At 38.8% G+C, this 20,543-nt stretch overlaps 1 protein-coding gene across 1 annotated transcript; it reads right to left on the bottom strand.

Moving 5' to 3' along the window:
• Positions 1–1,507: 1,507 nt before the first annotated feature.
• Positions 1,508–14,250, bottom strand: LOC145769400 (tetraspanin-18B-like). Its single transcript, XM_082581028.1, has 5 exons — positions 14,133–14,250; positions 11,133–11,327; positions 9,700–9,870; positions 3,872–4,030; positions 1,508–3,314 (listed from the first exon to the last, which is right to left on the bottom strand). Exons 1-5 carry the CDS (start codon positions 14,190–14,192, stop codon positions 3,249–3,251), a joined length of 651 nt encoding a protein of 216 aa, XP_082437154.1. The 5' UTR covers positions 14,193–14,250; the 3' UTR covers positions 1,508–3,248.
• Between the last annotated feature and the right edge of the window lie 6,293 nt (positions 14,251–20,543).

The raw sequence follows: 20,543 nt of genomic DNA, 5'->3' as shown, positions 1-20,543 counted from the left end.
GGAGTCGAACATGCAGGCTCTCGACTGCGAGCCCAACGCGCTAACCACTCGGCCACTGCTGCCGACCGAAGATTGGCTTCCTTGCCTTCCCGTCCACTTAATCCAAATCTTCAACCACCGGGCATAAGCCTGGATACGACGTGCTCTTTTACACTAAATTTTTGGAAATGTTGAATGGAAACTTATCATGCTGCCTAAATTGCAATACCACAAGCAATAATTTCCCAAATCGATGATAATAAGTTAGCCTACATTTTACATTCATTGAAAAATATCCATGTATCTCATAGGCTAGATTATAACAATTACGTAAAGTTTGTAAACTGGTGAGATGTCAAAAAATCATGATGAGATTGATTTGCCCAAAAAGCTAGACATTTTTGCCCACATTCGCGACGTTTTTTTCACTGGGGGAGCGACCGCCCCCACTGGCATGTGGTAGAGGAAGCACTCACAGACGACATCGCCCAAATCGCAGACTACCTGAGGTTGTGTACTGTGTAGGTTGAAATTGAGCCTGGCAAAGACTACCGTCACACCTTTTCACCTGTGCGACATGGAATCTACGCTCCAATGGTCGATCTTCTTTAATAGAAACTCCCTACCACACAACCCATACCCAACTTGCGTGATCAGCAAGTGACGTATAAACAACATGCTGAAACACGCCATGCTAAGCTATCAGCACGCAACAATTTGCTGAAATGTTTACCTGGAACATCTTGGGATGCTAGCACCTCCACACTCCGTACAAATACTCTTGCACTTGTTTACAGCACCTCCGAATATGCTTCCCCTGCTAGGTGCCGCAGCACACACACTATAGAAAAATTGACACTGTCTTCAACACCATCACGAGAATAATCACCGGTTGCCAGCTTTCAACTTCCATTGACTTTCTGCCGGTACTATCAGGCATTGCCCCAGCTAGACTGCGTAGGGAAAACCACGTAGGCCTACGCAGTCTGGTCCTACAAGCTATGTCAAGGGGTGACCACCTCAACAAAACTGTCCTAAACTCGCACTCCCAAAAACCCCAGCGCTTGAAATCTCTATGCTTGAAATCGCCCTTTTTCACGACATACTGCAGTTATCTGCAACTCCAACTTCCACATTTCCGAAGTTTGAAATAGTGAATGGAAAGAAGTCGCGAGACCAGTTCAATTCACGGTCCTTCCCAATATCAACGCTTCACCAAGAGCAGAACTCAGAAGGAATAGGTGAAGCTCAATCGCTTGCAAACTGGGTGGGCCGTTTCAATAGTAACATGTTCCAATGTCCTGTATAATACCGATCCAAGGATAGAAATGTAGACGTAACAACGCTCGATGAACACACAATCCATTTGGCTGCTGCGCGTAGATATAATAACGTGACATGCGGCGGCCTCAAACGCAAGAAGCAGGTTACGTAAACTGGTAAAATACTAAGGTAGTTAATAGGTAGCATGGCGATCTACGACAGATGACCAGTAACTGTTTTTCATGAAACAACATTGCAACAATATTACTACACATTTAATTTTATTCATCAGGTGTTCTTCATATTGTGAAGGAAACATTTCCAAGAAAAGCAATGAAATTCACCACATGGCAACACTAAAAGCTAAGTTTGTTTAACGAATTTACTTGAAAAGCTCAACAGAACTCAGAGCGAAAAGCACATCACAACAAACACTAGCCGGGATTCAGTCACAAAAAGAAGCTAAATACAGCTATGACGTCTTTAAAATGTTTCTTACCGCTCTACTGGGCTAAGAATCTACTTAAGAGGTGAGAAAAATGTTTTATTGCCATATTTTACAATGGATAAATCTAGTTAGACGACAAGCATGACGGTTTCTGGGGTGTTACGAGTTATCAAAAAATTTAATGTTTAACTTAAAAACCTTTAACACCTCTATGAAATCTAGCCACTTTGAAAAATAATAAACGCTCAATCATTCGAATTTGTATTATCACAAGCATTTCCGATCCAGTAGGCCACAGCATCAAATAAAAATCGTGCTTTTAAACAGAGTGTAGCAAACTTTAAAGACAAAGCTTGCAAGCGTTTGTGGGGCAAACATTTGATTTTGAAATCTATGCAATATATTCATTATTCAGCCTATGCAATACATTCTAATAGAGGTTTCAAAGCAGTTTATTGAAATACAAAACCAATACACGTACAAATAAAAGAGGAGCAGCTGACTCGAAGACTATATGTCACTTCGCTGCTTTGTCGTCTGTGGTATCGCATCTGAGATCGCAGTGTAGCCTACTGTATGTTATCGCAATGGGCGCAAATAAAAACACGATTATACTACAAAACGTTTTACCTGACTGGTCTTGCAATTTTAAACTGATTTCGAACAAATTTTCCTATTTGGGTGGTTGGGCGTAATCGACAGGGCGCCAAGAAACGACCACGCCACTTTTTTTTATAAAGCGTAAACCACTGATGTGATAACTGAATCTTCTATTCTAAGTCGAGAACGTGCTATTTGCATTTAACCTGTAGTGAGAGGTTAGTCCCATTTAAGCTATGCTTGATCGGCTGATCGCCTGCACCAAACATTCTTGGTACAATCGGCTGCCGAGAAACATATAGTTGACTGGATGGTCTAAATGGCTAGCGTGGAAGCTACACCGTAATTGCTCGTTGTACTAGTGAGTGCTCAGCTTTGTACTGATGGCCAGGAAGAACGCTCCCTTCTTCACAATCGACAGAACATGCCCCGATGCGCCATTCGGCAAAATGATGATCACTGCATCGTGCAAACCGGCAGTACTTGTGTGGTTAAGAATTTTAAAGAAATCATCATACTTTGACTAGAAAACAGAAAAGTTCGTTGGTGCTTCTTGCCTATATCTTTTCTCATTATGTATTTGACTTGTAATGTTGAAAAACAAACAATCTCTCTCTCTCTCTCATTAGACCAAGTTTACATGAAGCAATATTTCAATTGTTGTGCACTGTAGATATTGAACTAACTTAAAGTCTCGGAGAAGTTGCTTCAGGCACATTCAAATAAAGCAGGCATCATAATCCAACAAAGATCAAATAGAACAACACAATCAAAGTTTTATCCAATCAGACAACGTTTGACATTAGAATAGTAAGAAGACTTGATCAAATTACCAAAATACAAAAAAAAATACATGCAATCAGTCAAATGTTCAAGTGTAAGGTGAGGATTTAAAAAATGTAACGGGGAAAATGTCTATGTACAAATGCTACAATTGTCTGTTACATGACTCTGCTGTTCACGCGTATCTTCCTCGTCCTCCAATACTCCGGTAGAGACAACAAGCAAAAATCATCGCCAGCAACTAGGAGATAAAACATCAGTAATGAAAAATGCCGCTAAAGCGGCATGTTTGTCATCGGACGACATGTTATTTTCAGCCAAACTTTTCTTGAAGCAACGATTAAAAAATGTTCATGAAACAGTAAAAAACAGCCATTATGGCTGGAGTCGGGAGAAAAATATACGACTCCGACTCCTCAGTTAATAACTAGCCGACTCTGACCCAGTTTCAGAGTTGCCAGATATTTGAGGGTTGTCAGATTTTTTAACTGTTTTTTTTTTCAAACTGAATTTCAATTAAGTTGTGATTGTGATTGAGATCGAAATGGTGACTTTCACAAAAAAGTGACAAGAACAAGCACTTCTACCTTCCGGTAAAGGTTTAGAGCGCAATACGGAAAACAAGAAATAATGTTTTGAAAAAAAAGTTTGCAAGTTTTTTTTTTTATTGTTTATCGCTTTTTTTTATCAAGCCGCAGTGTCGGAGCCAGCCTCATTTAACGACGCCAACTTCGAACAAGCCAAAATCCCTTCGATTGCACACCCCTGAAAACAACTTTACAATTCGTTAATCCTCACCTCAATGACAAGAACAGCACACGCGATTCCGCCAAGAACCCAGAAATAGTTTTGCAAAGCCTCTTTGCAGGGGGTTATTATATTTCCTAAAGGACACGGTGGAATTGGATGTCCCATCGATATCCAATCCTGAGGGCCGTTGATTCCACAGCATATCAACTGTAACCATTGGAATTTGTTAGTTCGAGCAACATAACCACCGTAGTACGCTACGCTGTTAGTAAAGCTGTTCGAAAAAGAAAAAGTTGGTTTTGACGCATAATTCTTTGGTTTCAAGTGATTTCAACAGCATCAACCCAATAAAAAAAAAAACGCGCGAAAATTTTAGAATTTAAAAAAGCAACCGGATGTTTGATGTGTCCGTCGAAGAATTACCAATGTAAATAATTAATCAGGCTTACAAAAACATACAAAACAACTACTGAAAATAGCATGACTCAAACAAATTATTTTAAACAGGTTTCTTTAAAAAATTACAACCTCTCCCAAAAACGTTCTCTTTATATTGATTGAACCGCCTTTGCCAGAGTAAATTAGGTTCGCCTAGCTATTGCAACTGCAGAAAGCAGCACATAGCCTACAACCTGTGGCGTACGCAGGATCTTTTCGAGTGGGATACATTCTATTTTTGTATCAAGAAATATGTCTTACTTAGGGTTGGGGGTATTAGGTCAAGTTTTTAACTTTTAAAGAGATACTAAAGGAAAAACCTGACTTGGCGATTGTACACGTTTTTTGTGTGTAACAGGCTACCATAAAACGATATTCAATAAAATTTTGCCCCACTGCGGTCTGATCAACATTCCGCGCGTGCTTTTGTCAGAGCTTTTAAAACAGGAATGGGCGTGAGCAGCGAAGCGTGCGACTGTATAGTCTACGTCACTATAGACTAGCAATCAGCTGATCGAGCAATAGTTGTTACTGTGGGCGATTTAACTGTAGGCTATGTATGTATGTACATCAAAACATCAGATTTCAACATCAAAACATCAGACAGTTTGTTCGAAACATCAGATCTGATGTTAAAACATCAGATGTGGTAACGCGGCTTTTGTTATTTCTGTCGATAGTGACGTATTCTCGAGCAGTGTTTCCACTTTTTGGTCATTTTGAAAAAATTAAAAATAAATGAAACATTGGCCTTTGGGCCTTGCCAGTGCCATTGAAAACATTTTTTTTTTCGGTATTTTTTTTTTGAATGTATTCTTGAATGTTCAGTTTACGCATTTTAATGCTTAATTCCCGTTTGAAAATTTCATTTAGTATGCGTTTAATATGTTTCTGGAAAAGTTTAACACTTTTACCAACTACTAATAGTTGGTAAACTACTACTACTACTAAAAGCCAGCCAAATCATTTGTTAAAACTTACTCGTCTAACAAACATTTTGAAGAGGGGAGTGAGTCATAGCAGAATACACTTATCGGCCGATATCAGGAGTAGCCGATATATTGTATCGGCTATTTTTCGCCGATAAACATCGGCCAGCAAAAGCACACTCAAAACCAGTCATAGCCTACATGCCTTTAGAAGAAGCACAAGTTGCTCAAATGCGCATTTAAACTATCTCGTTTTAATTACGTGCATATGCAAGCGGCTGCACACAATCCATTTTTGCACGCAGCACGTGGGTATGCTTTTGAATGTCTTGTTTTGTACACGACGTGGAAGGGCGCTCTTCTAGCTGCCTATTTAATTGGTGCTGCCTAGTTGTGCTTCTGTTTATCGGGCTAGTGGCAGTGACACCGGTCTTTGTGCGAATCCTAGCAGAAACTCTTGTCGTGTTGGACGGATTTACGATGACAAAAGATGTTCTGTTCTTGACATGAATGCTGAGAAACTATGTTTTTGGAACTACAATTTGAAACTGTTAAACTTTGATTATTGAATTGAACAAATAACAGTATTGTATTTGGTTGTTTCTTTTTTGTTTGGTGTTTTTTGTGATTAGCCTAGTGTTAAGAATGATTTTTCCATTACAACAACCAATGCATAAATTTTCTTGGACTGGCTTGTTGCTTAATAACTTTGTTGGTAACAAATTTTTCGTAGTTGATATATCATCATCATCAGCCGTTAATGCCACTGCTGGCAGATGGCCTCCACATATGTTTCCACAACATTCTGTCTTTTGCTGTTCTCATCCAGGTGATGCCAATCTTTTCTTCTATGTCATCTCGCCAGCTTCTTTTTGGTCTCCCTCTTGTTCTTCTTGCATATCTTGGTGTCCATTCTGTGGTTATCTTGGCCCATCTGTTGTCTGTCATTCTTGCTACAATGTCCCGCCCATTGCCACTTTAGGTTTGTTGCTGTTTCTATAACATCTTTGATGCAAGTTTTGTTTCTGATGACTTCATTTCTAATCTTGTCTTTTTCTATTTATGTTTAACATTATTCTTTCCATGTCCCTTTGCGCTGCTGCCAGTTTTCTTGTTTGTTGTTTTGTGACTGACCATGTTTCTGCTCCGTATGTTAATGTTGGCAATATTACTGTGTCCATGATTTTCGTTTTAGGCTAATTGGAATGTTCTTGCTGTTTAAAAAAGTGCTATATTGACCAAATCTTCTCCAGCCTGATGTTATCCTTTGGGTGATCTCAGTTTCGATGTCGTTTCCTGGTGTTATCATTTTTCCTAGAGTTTTGTATTGATCAACCTCCTCTACATTTTTCCATCTATCAAAATACCCGTCCTTGGTTGTTTCCCTGCTATCTCGTTACACATTATTTTTGTCTTTTTCTTGTTCATCTTCATTCCATCTCGTTTCCCTTCTCGATTCAGTTCCTCAAGCACATGTTGCAGAGTACATTCTGACTGTGCAAAAATGATGATGTCATCTGCAAATCTGAGATTGCTCAGCAGTTGTCCATTAATGACAAGTCCAGTCTCAAATTTCAGCCTCTTGAATACCTCTTCAACTGCAGCTGTAAACATAACAGGTGAAAGAGTGTCACCTTGGCGCACCCCTTTCTGAATCTTTATTTTATCACTTAATTTCTCTGTTCTAATTTGTGCAGTGCCATTTGTGTTTTTATTTTTGATAATGTTCACTATTTTATCTGATATACCATGAATTTGAATTGCATTAAAAACAAAAGAGTGTTTGATGGAATCAAATGCCTTCTCATAACACAGGTTAACAAAATTTGAAAAATTTTTTTAATCGAGAATGGGAGTAACTTTTCTTAGACCACAATTTGCTGCTGATTTCAAATCTGGCGCTAGTTTCGCTCTAGCACATCAGATTTTAAAGTTATTGGTCTGAAAATTTTTGACCAGAAACGTCAATATTGCGTTCAAATACCGATTTTGTCGCTACAATTTTCAAATTTAGATTAGCTTCAGAGAGCAGAGTGTTTCAGATTTGTGCATTGCTTTCACAGATTCAACACTATTTAGTTGCATATGTATGCATAGACACTAGAGTGCAAAAAATGCCTCTTAAACCTTGTCTGAACTAAATACTTGAGCTAGCACAAAACTGAAGTGTCAGGTTTTTAAGCTCCCTATATTATATTACCAAACCACAAGAAAAACGTTCAGCATGATACCAAAGACTGTACAACTGTACATGTTGGATCATCGCGATGCAGCATCCAGCAGTAATCACCCATCATCCTTTCGTTCCAGAACCTTTGAGAGCGTGCTTCCATGCTTTGGATATCTTGGTGAAACCTTTCACCTTGTTTTCACTGCACCAAGGTTCTCAGGGAAAAAGTCCAGGTGGGAATGAAGAAAATGAATCTTGAGGGACATGCGGCAGCCCATGTCATTGTAAGTTGAGAGCAACCTTTTAACACCTTTGCTGAAAGAAGCAGCCTTGAAATTTCCCAATCAGTTAGAGCATAACCATTTAAAGGATTGCCATGCTCGACATTCTGATGAAGTGAGTGATTTTTCAAAGTCAGTATCTTTTAAAACTTCTCGAATCTGTGGACCAACAAATATTCCTTCTTTAAGCTTTGCATGACTTAGTTTTGGAAATTTCTTACAGAGGTATAATACAGAAAACCGTTTGAATTTGATTTGCCAATTGCTTTCACAAAATTGTTCATCAAGCCGAGTTTGATATGTAACGGTGGCAAAAGAATTTTGTCAGGATTAACTAGCGGGACATTTTGGACACTTTCTCTTCCAGGATTGTAGGAGCTTCTTGTTGGCCAATCCTTTTTCTGGTAGTGCGACTATCCCACAGACACAAGAAACAACAGTACTTTGTAAATCCCCCTTGCATCCCCATTAAGATTCCAATCATTTTCAGATCTCCACAAATACTCCACTCATAATCCCTGTAATTAATAGCATTGAGAAGAATTTCGATGTTTTCATAAGATTCCTTTAGGTGCACCGAGTGTGCTATGGGAATGGATGGCTTTTCATTTCCGTTATGTAAAAGAACAGCTTTCAGGCTTCTTTTCGAGGAATCGACGAAAACTCGCCACTCATGAGGATTGTGAACTTCTCCCAATTTGTGAAAAAGTTCTTCAATATCATGACAAAAGCACAAGGGGCCATCAACTTTAAACAAAGCAGCGAGGTCTTTGTTTCGTTTTCTGTAATGGCTCACTGCAACACCTTCCTCAACCAGATTTCGCTCTTTTAATCTTGACGCAAGGATTTCTGACTTTTGCTTTGAAAGGCCAAGGTCTCTAATCAAATCATTGAAGTGCTCCTGGGAAAATAACTGTGGCCTGCCTTCTTCTTGATACTCAGAACTTGTTGATGAGAGTTCGCTTAATGAAGCGACGTCATCACCATCATTTTCAATGGAATCTAGGCCTCCCTGTGGAGGTAAAGGTGGCGACATGGTTTCATCACGAGAAACCGGCCGGCAAGCAGATTCCAAGTTTGGATAAGTTATTTTGTCCCTTTGCTTGATTATGACGTATCATTGTTTTATTGTTTATATGATTGTTTTATTATGACGTCACACTTAATTTGCGAATAAAAAAACTGCTTTACTTGCCTGTAAATGTGGCATGTCTTCAAAATTTTAAAATTGGAATATCTAGAAAACATGATGTGCTAGGAAAAAAATAAAGACATTTTTGAAATCAGCGCACAAAATGCTTTTAGAATCAATCAACCACGAGCTCGATTAAAATTTGCTGTTGACCAGTGATAATCAACAAATGCCATAAATATGGGTAGTTGGTAGTCATTCATCTTCTCTAAGATTCTCTAAGTTGATATATATCGGTTGAAATATATCGGTATCGGCCTAAAAATTTCATACATATCGGTATCGGCCTGAAAAAGTGATATCGGTCGAGCTCTAGAATATGTAGTCTCTCAAGGTCTCTCGCATTTTCTATACCGTAGGTCTAACGCCTGTTCTTTCTTTTTGATAACCGCTATGTATGAGCTGCTATCCAACATGTCTTCTTCCTAACTTTCAACTCAAGTTCCACATGTGTTGAGTGAAGATTGATGGTATATTGTTAACAAGAGACGGGTTCAATTGTGATGTGGAATAGTCACTTCACACTCTTAATTACGTCCGTCCGTTAGATTCACACATCGTAAAAGGAAGACGAAGCACGTTTGGAAAACACAAGTTAGAAAATTAGAGAAAGAATGACGAGAGATTGTCGCTCAAGCGTGACAGTGCATCGCAATGATGACGTCACGATTGCGCGACAATCCATGTCACAATACGGAGACAGATAACTTGGCCATAATTTCGTGAACAACGCCTTCTATACCGTATACCACTGACTACAACTCTAACAATGTTAGGTGACCGGTAGGATGGTAGTTGTAGTTTTGTTGTTCGAGGGCACTAAAAAAACACTAACTCTGACCACAGCAAGAAACCGAGTCACTCACTGTTTCCTGGAAAGTGTCCCAAGCAGCGGTTGCCGATTGCCCGACTTCTGTATTTTGGCCATAGATTCGCATGGACTCTATTGCGACTTCTTCAGCGGTCGGATAGTATACAAATGCCAAGATTGCTCCAACAATCTCAACGATAAAGATGATCAACACCAAAGTGAAAAACTGAAATAAAGCATCAGATTAAGCCTAAACTCATTGAAAAAGATATATAGCCATAGCCTCTTTCATACATTTTTTTTGTCACATAAGGCTCATGCCCGGTAGTTGAAGATTTAGATTAACTGGAGGGAAAGACAAAGAAGCTTCAGATGTCCTTCAGGTGTCTAACTTCAGATGTCTTTCTAAAGACACAGTCACATGCTCATGGACGATGTCGAACCGGTGCCCGTTCGAACGTCGTGCCAGGGCTCTCACCACTCGGCTGTGCTGGGGATTGCTTTACTTAATACGATCAGATAGTAATCGTGAAAAAAAATTACTAGTCGAAGCGCAGTGATGGGCACAAGTTTCGGTGGGCGTCACCGGGAAATGATTTAGTGGGCAACTGTATATCGGATGGCAGCGGAATGGCCCGATTCGGTGAGTCCGATTCGGTGAGAGCCTTTTTCGGTGAGAGCCCTATTCGGTGAGTTTTTTTTTTTAAATTATTGCGCGCCGTAGTCTAATTATCATTGCCGTTATAGGGTTAGGGGATAGGGGTTAGGGGATAGAGGTTAGGGGGTTGGGGTTTGCGGTTTTGGGGTGTTTGGGGGTTGGGGGTTTTTGGGGTTGGGGTTTTTTGGGGGTTTTGGGGGTTGCGGTTTGGGGTTTTTTGGGTTTGGGGGTCTTTGGGGGTTTGGGTTTTTTTGGGGGTTTTGGTTTTTTTTTGGGGGGGTTGGGTTTTTTTGGGGGTTTTGGGTTTTTTTGGGGGGTTTGGGTTTTTTTGGGGTTTTTGGGGTTTTTTGGGGGTTTTGGGGTTTTTTTGGTTTTTTTGGGGGGTTTGGGGTTTTTGGGTTTTGGGGTTTTTGGGTTAGGGGGTTTGGGGTTTTAATTAGGCTACGGTACCCAATAATTTTCAAAAAAAAATTCAAAAAAATCACCGAATAAGGCTCTCACCGAAAAAGGCTCTCACCGAATCGGACTCACCGAATAGTAGCAGACCCGGATGGCAGAGATAATAACTGACATCGCTTCTCTTCCTCTTCAATCAACACTTGGTAGGATTGTACAAACAGAATTTATGTTACAAATATTACGTAGTGTTGGACGGGATGATGATCCATGTCTTCTTCTCTACTAAAAATATTCATGACTAAGTACACGACTATCTGTAAGCACAGCGTTTACCGGCATATCTTCAATTGATTTTACAGAAATGCCACGTGGAAAGCATTATTAATACTGCTACTGAAACAACTTAATAGAAAAATTCAACCATAACCAACCGTAGCAAGAAGACACTTGTTCTCCTTAATAGCTCCACAACATCCTAAGAACCCGACAATAAAGAGAAGAGCGCCCACTGCAATGATGATGTAAACCGCGTTGAAGATATCAGGATTGTCATTCACAATCTCTCGAAACGAATCGGCTTCGACTGTAACCCATATTCCGACAGCAAGCAGAGCGACTCCTCCAAGCTGCAATTATATTAGAGCTTAGTCTGCAGCAATGAAACTTACGGAGCACTAAAGTCAGATACATTTCATTATGCAAGATGGACAGAAGCGCAACACGAGAAGCACAAGACGTGACAATTCAATCAAAAATGTTAAGATAGGAGGCTCTGCCAGCAAATAAGCAGACTTGGACCTTCTTTGTAACTACAACCATGATTTTTGACACTTTTTTTTGGTCTTTTTCTCACTCGTAATTTTTGAAAGTCAAGTTGGCAATGTAGGACGACAGAGCGTTGTGTTAATTTTTGGTGGTGAGACCGTCAGTCGGTCCGGTGTTTTCATTTGGTGTTCTTGTTACTTGAATTCTGTCGTTCAACGTCAAGATTGTTATGTTCGAATGAATCAATAAGCGAATCAATGGCGCAGATCATCGTATCCCGATCACTCCTCGTCATAACCATGCCCAAGAGTGTTGTCGTCCTATCGACGACTGTGTATGGGCGGGCATGCTAACGAGCAACCACCGCTACATACTGTATTCTATCATCAAGCAATCATTTGCTCGAGGTGTCTCCTTTTTAACAGCTTTTGATTGAACTGTCACGTCTTGTGCTTTTCGTGTTTTTGCTTTCTTTGTGCCACCATCTCGTGTTGTGCTTCTGCCATCTTGCGTAATCTGCTTGAGTCCTTTTCTAAGCAATTAATTTTACCTCTCAAATATTTGACCCGTTGTGCTGCGTAATTTTTCAGTTATCATTTTGTGTGAGCTAATTAAGCAATTTCTCAGATGTTTCAATTTAATCACTATTTGTTGTGATATTGTTAGATTCTTTAGTATTTCTTTCAAAAAAATATTTTTCTAATGGGCTTGAAAAGGGCTGTATGACTAGCGGAAAACGTTCGCTTATAGTTTTTATAATGTTAAATATAGTATTGTTGCTGATTTATATCTGTTTATGCTTTAAAAAAGTTAGATCTGATTGATTGAATCTTTATCCTCGGAGTAGGAAAGCTTCTTGCAGAGCTTAATCCTGGCAGTTTCGCATACTTGTCGAGGCTTTGAATCACTGACGCAGGCCCGGTCACCGAGATTTACAGAGTGAAGTTTCCGATTATTGAAGTCTTGTTGCCAGGGAATTATTCCATCCATTAGATGCCGCTGAATGGAGAGCAGTCCTTAATGTGCGTTGCTCAAGCGCACACCCCGAGAGTCGAACCAGCGCCGCTGCTGTCGAAGATTCTCAACGACGACGAAAACTACACTTTGAATGTTTTTCTCAAAAATTATAATAATGCTGTTCGAGCGCAGAGATCCTTCGAATAAGTTCATGTTTTTACTAAGCCAATGTTGTTGAAAGAAATTAGTGCAGAAAAGAGTTTTTGTAGCTACATCGAAAGTTTGGACAGAACATCTAGTTTAAAACAAAAGGAATTGAAATTGGGAGAAACATATTAGATCGACAAAAAGTTTTGCGCAGGATATTCTCAATTTTCAACAAGTCAATTGATAAACGTTTAATGTGCCTATCCTACTTGACAAATGAAAGTTGTAATTCGCTTGTTCTTGTCCATTTTAACAATATCAACATCAACACAAACATGCCTGCAAAGATGGAATATAGGAAAAACTAATTCAGAAATTAACTGTCAGATGTTTGTAGCAGACCACTGTATAAACACAAGACCAAAAAGGTTAAAGCCTGATAGGTTATTGTTAAATTACTTACACAGGCCTGACAATGCCACATCAAAGGCAGTAAAACGCCATTGTTTGTCTTCAGTAAACCTTTTAACTAAATGGCCTAAAACCCTTTTGCAAACATCTGCAGGTAATTGTTTACTGTTAGACATTCTGAATTTTTCTAAAAACAGTATTTTCTCATCTTTTAGTGCGTTTTCCAAGCCATGTTTGTTGATAACAAGTTGCCTGATATCAAAAAATATACATTTTGATTTAAAAAAAAAATCGGTATTAATTTGTCAACAATTTACAAGAGTCAACACATTTTGTTAAAAAACAAAATTTGGGACAAATTGCTTTCTGTCTCCATGCTTGCATTGAGTTTCAATCCTTTATATTTGTAATTTTGTATTGAAATGATCTTAATAATATCTCAAAATCGCCAGGCAAGCAAGGTTTACGTTTAATTATGAATATGTCACCGCTGATATGAAAACACAAGTAACGACAAAGGGACTGTCCCGAAGTAAGTTTCTGTACACTAAGCCCTGAAGCTATAACAGTGAAGTCACGATGAAAAATCGTGATAAATAAATGAGTAATTACCACGGTCGCCTGTAGCTTGAAAAACGAATAGTAGACGAAATGTGAGCTATCGACTTGAAAGCAGTCTACCCAAAGGCCAGATCCAGACATAGAAAAACAGTCAACACCTAACTATAAATGAAGCAAAGTGACGTATTCCTGGACTTTTCCAAATTGGTTCCGCTTTTCTGCTTAACCACGCACCAATACAAATTACTGTGTTACTCTTTCTGAGAGTGTGCGTTGAAAGACAGCCTTAAATATATCATTTTTGTCCACCAAATGGAGAAGGGTTACGTTCCTTCAGTGACTAGACATCAAAAGTTGGAAGCCCTCTAGTAGATTCTCAGAATGGCCTTGGCAACTATTGACAACCGGTCGCAAAATGAACCCCAAACCCACACGTCTAAATGAAGCAATTTCGTATTATTGAGTCATTCAAATGTACGGTACTCCAGCACTGATGTTCTAACAAACATCGGTTCTCAAATGGAAAACGCTTATTTATTTGAAAGCAAAAAGGAAAAGCAAAAAATGCACAAAAATATACAAATACTTACGAATATTAGAAGATTGAAGAAAAACATCAGATACTTGCAGCATCCCATATCACTTGCCATTTTTTCGTTTCGGGCTACAACTTATGAAACTTTAACAACGAATTATGATGAATATTCTAAAAAATCAAAGTACAGTAATAAGTACATAAATGCCTTACCAAGCTTGTAATTTTCCATGGTTTTTCGTAAGGTAATAGTTGTAATTACGTTTTAACAATACGTTCTTAATACAATTTTGGTAGAGAGGTGGTTTTCTTGCAAACCACATGGCATTTAACATCATATAATAACATAAAAATAAACTAAAAATTACAAACGTTTTCGGCCATACTCATGTTATCCCTTTTCAAGTAACTAACTGACTGATCTTCTACATAAATTGAAATTACAAAACTGATCTACATACATAAAAATCGAAAAAAGAAACGCATAAGAACGAAACGGCAAGGCAGAGGAGAGACAAAATCACATGATGTTAATTTCGCAACGAAAAAAATAACTGTTTTTTAATAATTTAGTCTTCTTATGACTTTCAAATAGGTAGTTTTGCAAAATAATGCATAAATGAAAACTCGCTACAAATACGTTGGCGAAATATTCAATGACGTTTTCTTCACACGGACACTGTTGTGATATATCGCTTCTGCTTTCACAAGAGACTTGAATACAACTCACATGATTAAAAAAGTTTCCTAACCAATCCGCTTAGCAACTTTACAGCAGGAAGACGCAATAAGCACAAATTACCAAACCACAATTCGAAACTAGTCTCTTCCCAATCAATAAAATTCGTCTTTTTTACTGCGATTCATCGTAGAGGTTGAATCAAAGTAAAAATGACTAATTTTGCTGGCTGGGTTGCTGTACGTAGGGGAGACTGGGGTAAAGTGTGCAATGGGGTAAGATGAGCAACCCCTGTTTTTGGAAAAACGAGTCGGCGGAATTATTTTTTTTTTATTCTGGGTATATCACTCATAATACCACTTCATTCAATGTATTTGTTATGTCCACTGCGAGTTGCATTTTACAATGGCACGCAATTATATTGTTTATGTCGAAAAATCGAAATTTTTATTTTTTTGCCAAAAACTGAATAACTTTATTGTTACACTATGTAAATCAAGTCTGTTTTTTTGTATTGGTAAAGTGTGAGGATATTCAATAAAACCTTCAGGTTGGTTAGTCTTGTAGTTTTTTAAATATTTGTAATTTTGTCAGAAAAATCAGGATGGGGTAAAATGTGCAATGCTAGTTGACGTATCTTGGAGCAGTTGCTCAACTTACCCCAAAAGAAATAGCCTTAGCTTATTTAATGTTTGAACTGCTGAATTTGTGTCTTTTAAGTTCGTATTGGATAAAAAAAGCAGTGTTGTGTTGTAAAGCATAATGCCTCGTAATAATACAAACAAACTGACAGGGAAATGCTTCAACTTAATCGAATTGCACAACTTACCCCAGGTCATTGCTCAATTTACCCCATACAATTTATGCCGGGGTAAGTTGAGCAACACGCAAATAAGTATCAATATAAAAAAATATGAAAATCGCAAGGTGATAAAACTAAATCTAAAATGTAGCTGATTCATTAGTGCTTTAAGTTCACCTTATTAAAATTTTCCAAAACAAACCGTTCTTTTGTAAAAGCGACTTAAGCAAAAAGCTGCTCATCTTACCCCACCCTCCTCTACAGGTTGCAGACTCTAGAAAACATCTGCAATGTTACCATCCTTCTCCAGCGGCATCACAAAGAGCTGTCACAAACCGAAAATATGATAATATTCTTTGTGCCATTTATGATCAAAGTAAAGTCCAAATAAACAATCTCAATAGTTTCGTTTCGTTGGAAGCCTCAAACGAACAAAATCCTTGACACACAGAACTGCTGGCTGCGTAGCCGAGTGGTGAGCACGTCTGCGCGACGTTCGAAAGGACGTGGGTTCGACACCGCTACAGAGCACGAGGCTGTGTCTCGGCAAAGACACTTAATGGCAAGCCAAAATAAAAGGAGCAGCTGACTCGAAGACTATTATGTCACTTCGCTGCTTTCTGTCGTCTGTTGTATCGCATCTGTGATCGCAGTGTAGCCTACTGTATGTTATCGCAATGGGTGCAAATAAAAACACGATTAGTATTATTTTTATAGAACTTACATGTAAAATTTAGAATGAAATTACGCTATTTTCTAAACTTACAACTAATTATATTGATGTGTTACAGCAACACGGCTCTGTGCTGTGCCATGTGTTAAGACAGAAAATAATTACTTGATCTAGTTCCCTTGACACAAAGGAAAGACAGCAACACTTAGCTAAAGAAACTAATTTTCATGCAAATCACAAACTTTAAAAATGTGCTACAAAAAATGCGAACTTGCTAACTTAGATTGCTTATTTACCATTCTTAGTGTATGCTTGCAACTGTAAACTGAAACTTCCTGGGTTAAAACTACGCTTCCAATCATCTCCAAAACAACATGAATCAATTATATATATATATATGCAATAAATGCATAGATTCAAAATTATTTGTAATTTAATACAGCACATTGAATCACAACCACTTTACAGCAATTATTGCAATTTTCGTACGCTGTAGCGCAACCATAGATGCCACTACAGTTTGCAGACTTCATTCTTCTCTGACGTGCAGGAAGTTATGATGGGATGTTCACTGTTCGGTTCAGTCGTCCGATCACCGGACAAAAGCAAGTGACAACGCTACCGCATGTGTAAGTTGCATGGAATAGCAACTCATCACAAACGAATCATCTGTATGATGTCGTATGGTTATAAGAAAATCATGAGTAAAAATTCGTTTCAGAGATCATTTCCTTCTACGGTGAACTCTTTGACCTGAAAGCTTTAACCTCCGTAACTGCAACTACAAGTGAAGCAACTTTAGACTATTTCCAGAGGGATAAACGTAGCTAACAGGCACAAAAGCAACAGGCCTGATAATGACGTAACCGAACACAGGCGACAGTGTAAAGCAAAAGTGGCTCGAGTTAGCTCAAAGCATGAAAGTGTCTAATTCTGAACAGTAGCCATGGCTTCGATTCCGCTACAACAGTTCGATACGAAGTTTACTTCATGTGTGATCGCTATACGAACGAGCTTACGAACATAGCACAAAATCTCGTTCCTACTTAGCACTCCACACTGAGATATGGATTCACGATCATATAGTACGCCTAGGTCTTCATAATGCAGCTGCAATAAAACCATCTGCTTCGTAAAGCGCTGGCAGCAACCCGCATGTGCAAATGATACAGCGCTATACGAAAATACACACTACAGTATATAAGTATAACGCAAAGAGACAAGTGAATGATGAATTGCATTCCCGAGAGGTTAAATCCTCTTCACCAGTTAATTCTATCACCAGTCAAGTAAACGTGACAAAGCAAGCTTGCAGCTAGAAACAAAAAAGCAGTACGCCTTTCCAATGAATGGTGCACTGTTCTTTTGCAGGAAATGATTAAAAATTGAGACATCGATACGTTTGCTGTTAGTGTAAGTTGGAGTAATTGTGGCGTAAAGCCTCTTCATTCACAAGAATAAAAAGCAGACGTCAACCCCTAAGCAATTTCATCGATGATTGAAATGGAAACCATACAGAACGATATCGTTACAAGTAATTGGGTAGCACTGAGCTAAGTCGTTTCATTATTATGAATGGATGAAAAAATGTTCTGGTGGCTGAGTAAGATATCTTTATTTCATGGGTGGAATACTTCATTAACAAGCCAAATAAAACCACTTAATCCGTAACCAGATGTCATCGACTGACGACGCGTATTTCGTGCTAGCAAAATCCGACTTCGTTACATTGACCTAACGTCTGCAGAAAACTCAAAAGAAAAAAGAACGATTTTTTCAGCTGAGATGCAAGCATGTGATCAAATCAAACTTCGTCAAAACCAACTGCGTTCCCAGTTGGTTGCCTTCCTTGCATGTTACCAGCTGAGTCTTCAAAGACAGCCAAAAAAAGTATGCCATCACCTCATCAGGCATAGTTGACAAGTACAGTACAGTTGTAACAAATGTCCGACATCGTTTAGCCCAAAGTGCCCAACCTGCGGCCATGGAAAATATCATGCGGTCGTACCCCCTGGGTCGTACACACATACGCGCCGACTTCCGGGGGGCGGCGCCCCCCATAAATTTATGGTTGAGGGGCAACAAAATGGCTTTACAAAATGGTGTTTCAAAGATAAAATACTTCGGAAAGAGATTTAGATCATTTAAACCAGGGTTGTCCAAAGCCTGGCCCGCGGGCCGCATGCGGCCCGCGACCTCCTTCAATGCGGCCCGCCGCCTTTTCTAGAAAACTTTTAAAAATTACCGTATATCCTCGCATATAAGCCGACCCTAGAAAAACAACCTTAAAATGGTAAATTTATAAAAATCCGCATATAAGTGACATAACAACCAAGTATGATACCCTGATACCCTGATTGAAGACTTCAACAAGCGATTTCAAGATTTCCGGCACCTTGAGAAAAACTTCAATGTATTCAATGCTCCGCTGACTATAACTATATCAGAAGCCGATGACGATTTGCAGCTTGAATTGTGTGACTTGCAAAGTGACCAGTTTTTATTAAGCAAAGCTACACTGCCAATCACTCAATTTTGGCCTCTTCTTTCTGAAGAGCATTATCCTAATTTACGCCGTTTTGGATTGCACTTGCTGTCAATGTTTGGCAGTACCTACCTTTGTGAAGCAGCATTTTCCGCAATGAAGTCGATTAAATCCAAAGAGAGGAATCTACTTAAACAAACATCTCTCGAAGCCTGCCTTCGTTTAGCCTTAACCTCAGTTGACATTGACACAAAGGAGCTGGCTTCCAAAATACAGGCACACCCATCTCACTGAATTTTAAGTAAACTGTACCGTTTTACGTACTTCCTTAAATATTTTTTACGAATAAATTTATGGTTTATTCTTATTCATACTTGTCAGTTATTTTTAAGGTTTCCTGGTCTACTGACGTTGCTTAAAATTTCCAAAACTCTCTTATTCGTAGTATTCACATCTTAGCTTCTTTAATCTATTCCCCAATATGTTTTTATGATAAATATAAAGATTCATTTACACATGTACGTGTTTTACTTTACATCTGGTACGGTGAGACAGTGTATAAGAGGAAAAATGTCAACTGCGGCCCGCGATCTAATTTCCTTGCCGAATGCGTCCCGCGTCCCATAAAGTTTGGACAACCCTGATTCAAACGGACAGAATGCCGAAAGCGAAAAGCAGCCTACGTTGCTTTTGCTCGCGAAACAGCAACTGATCGCATGGCTTTCTCTGGAACATGAATTACTACTGCGATGCGCACGGCACGCATGCTCACAGTCACACACTGCTCATCTTCCGCGCGTGAGAAGCAACTTCAACATCAAAACACGCGGTAGCGAAAAAGCGAATGCGAGGTTGAATATTTATTTTCATTTCACGAGTTATCCCAGCGTCCGTTACATTTTTTGTGACTTCAAACATGAAATCGATTTTAACAAATTTTATCGAGTTGAAACTACGACACAACGAACAATTAAGTGAATACAGCTTAAAGAAAAAATACATTTTTTAAAACTGTCATCCGTGTTTTGCTTCAATAAGCACTGTATTGATGCATATATTGTGAAAATATACATTTCATACACTTATCAATATACACTTCTGCACTACCGTATATACTCGAGTAAAGGTCGATCTCGTGTATAAGTCGAACTCCTACTTTTGAGCTGAAAATCGGTGATATTTCCTTCTCCCGTGTATAAGTCGGATAGCGTATCCCGACACTACCATTCGATGGTTCATCTAAGTATTGGCATTGACATACGGTGAGGAAATTTCAAAGTAGATCGTAGAGTAACTTACGCTGCTGGAATAGTCACGTAACTATTCACGGCAATATTAAGTAAACCAGCTAAATTAGACGCGCTATTTTCAACGAGGTCTTCCCGCTGTGAGATCAATTATGATTCAACAGAACGCATTGTTTTGTTCGCAATGTGTGAGAATTAAATCGAAAACCGACAAAAGAAAAGGTGTTTAATGGTTTTGGTCGTAGATAATGTCTGCATCAACGACGTCTCTTACCGCTATAATCACCTAGCCAACCTGACATCATTGTTTTATGAGGCCGCTAAGGTTTGACATCGACTTCAACGATCATGGAATGTTACGTAATAACAACGATTATATCCTACAAGCAAAAATAAAAAAATTGATCTCTTAAAACAGCTCTTTCTGCTGTTTTATTCTCGTGAGCTTTGCATATTGCTCAACAAGTGCATAAAGTTTAGAATTGACAAGAAATCATTAAATTTGAAAATTAAGTTTGCATCACTGCAAACACAGACTGCAAATAATCGTATTCAAAACTTCAAAACTATTGGCATTGAT

The sequence above is a fragment of the Aplidium turbinatum genome, chromosome 4 (genome assembly GCF_918807975.1).
Source record: "Aplidium turbinatum chromosome 4, kaAplTurb1.1, whole genome shotgun sequence".
Lineage (NCBI taxonomy): Eukaryota > Metazoa > Chordata > Ascidiacea > Aplousobranchia > Polyclinidae > Aplidium > Aplidium turbinatum.
Note: the sequence above shows the minus strand (reverse complement) of the source record. Positions and strands in the feature narration are given on the sequence as shown.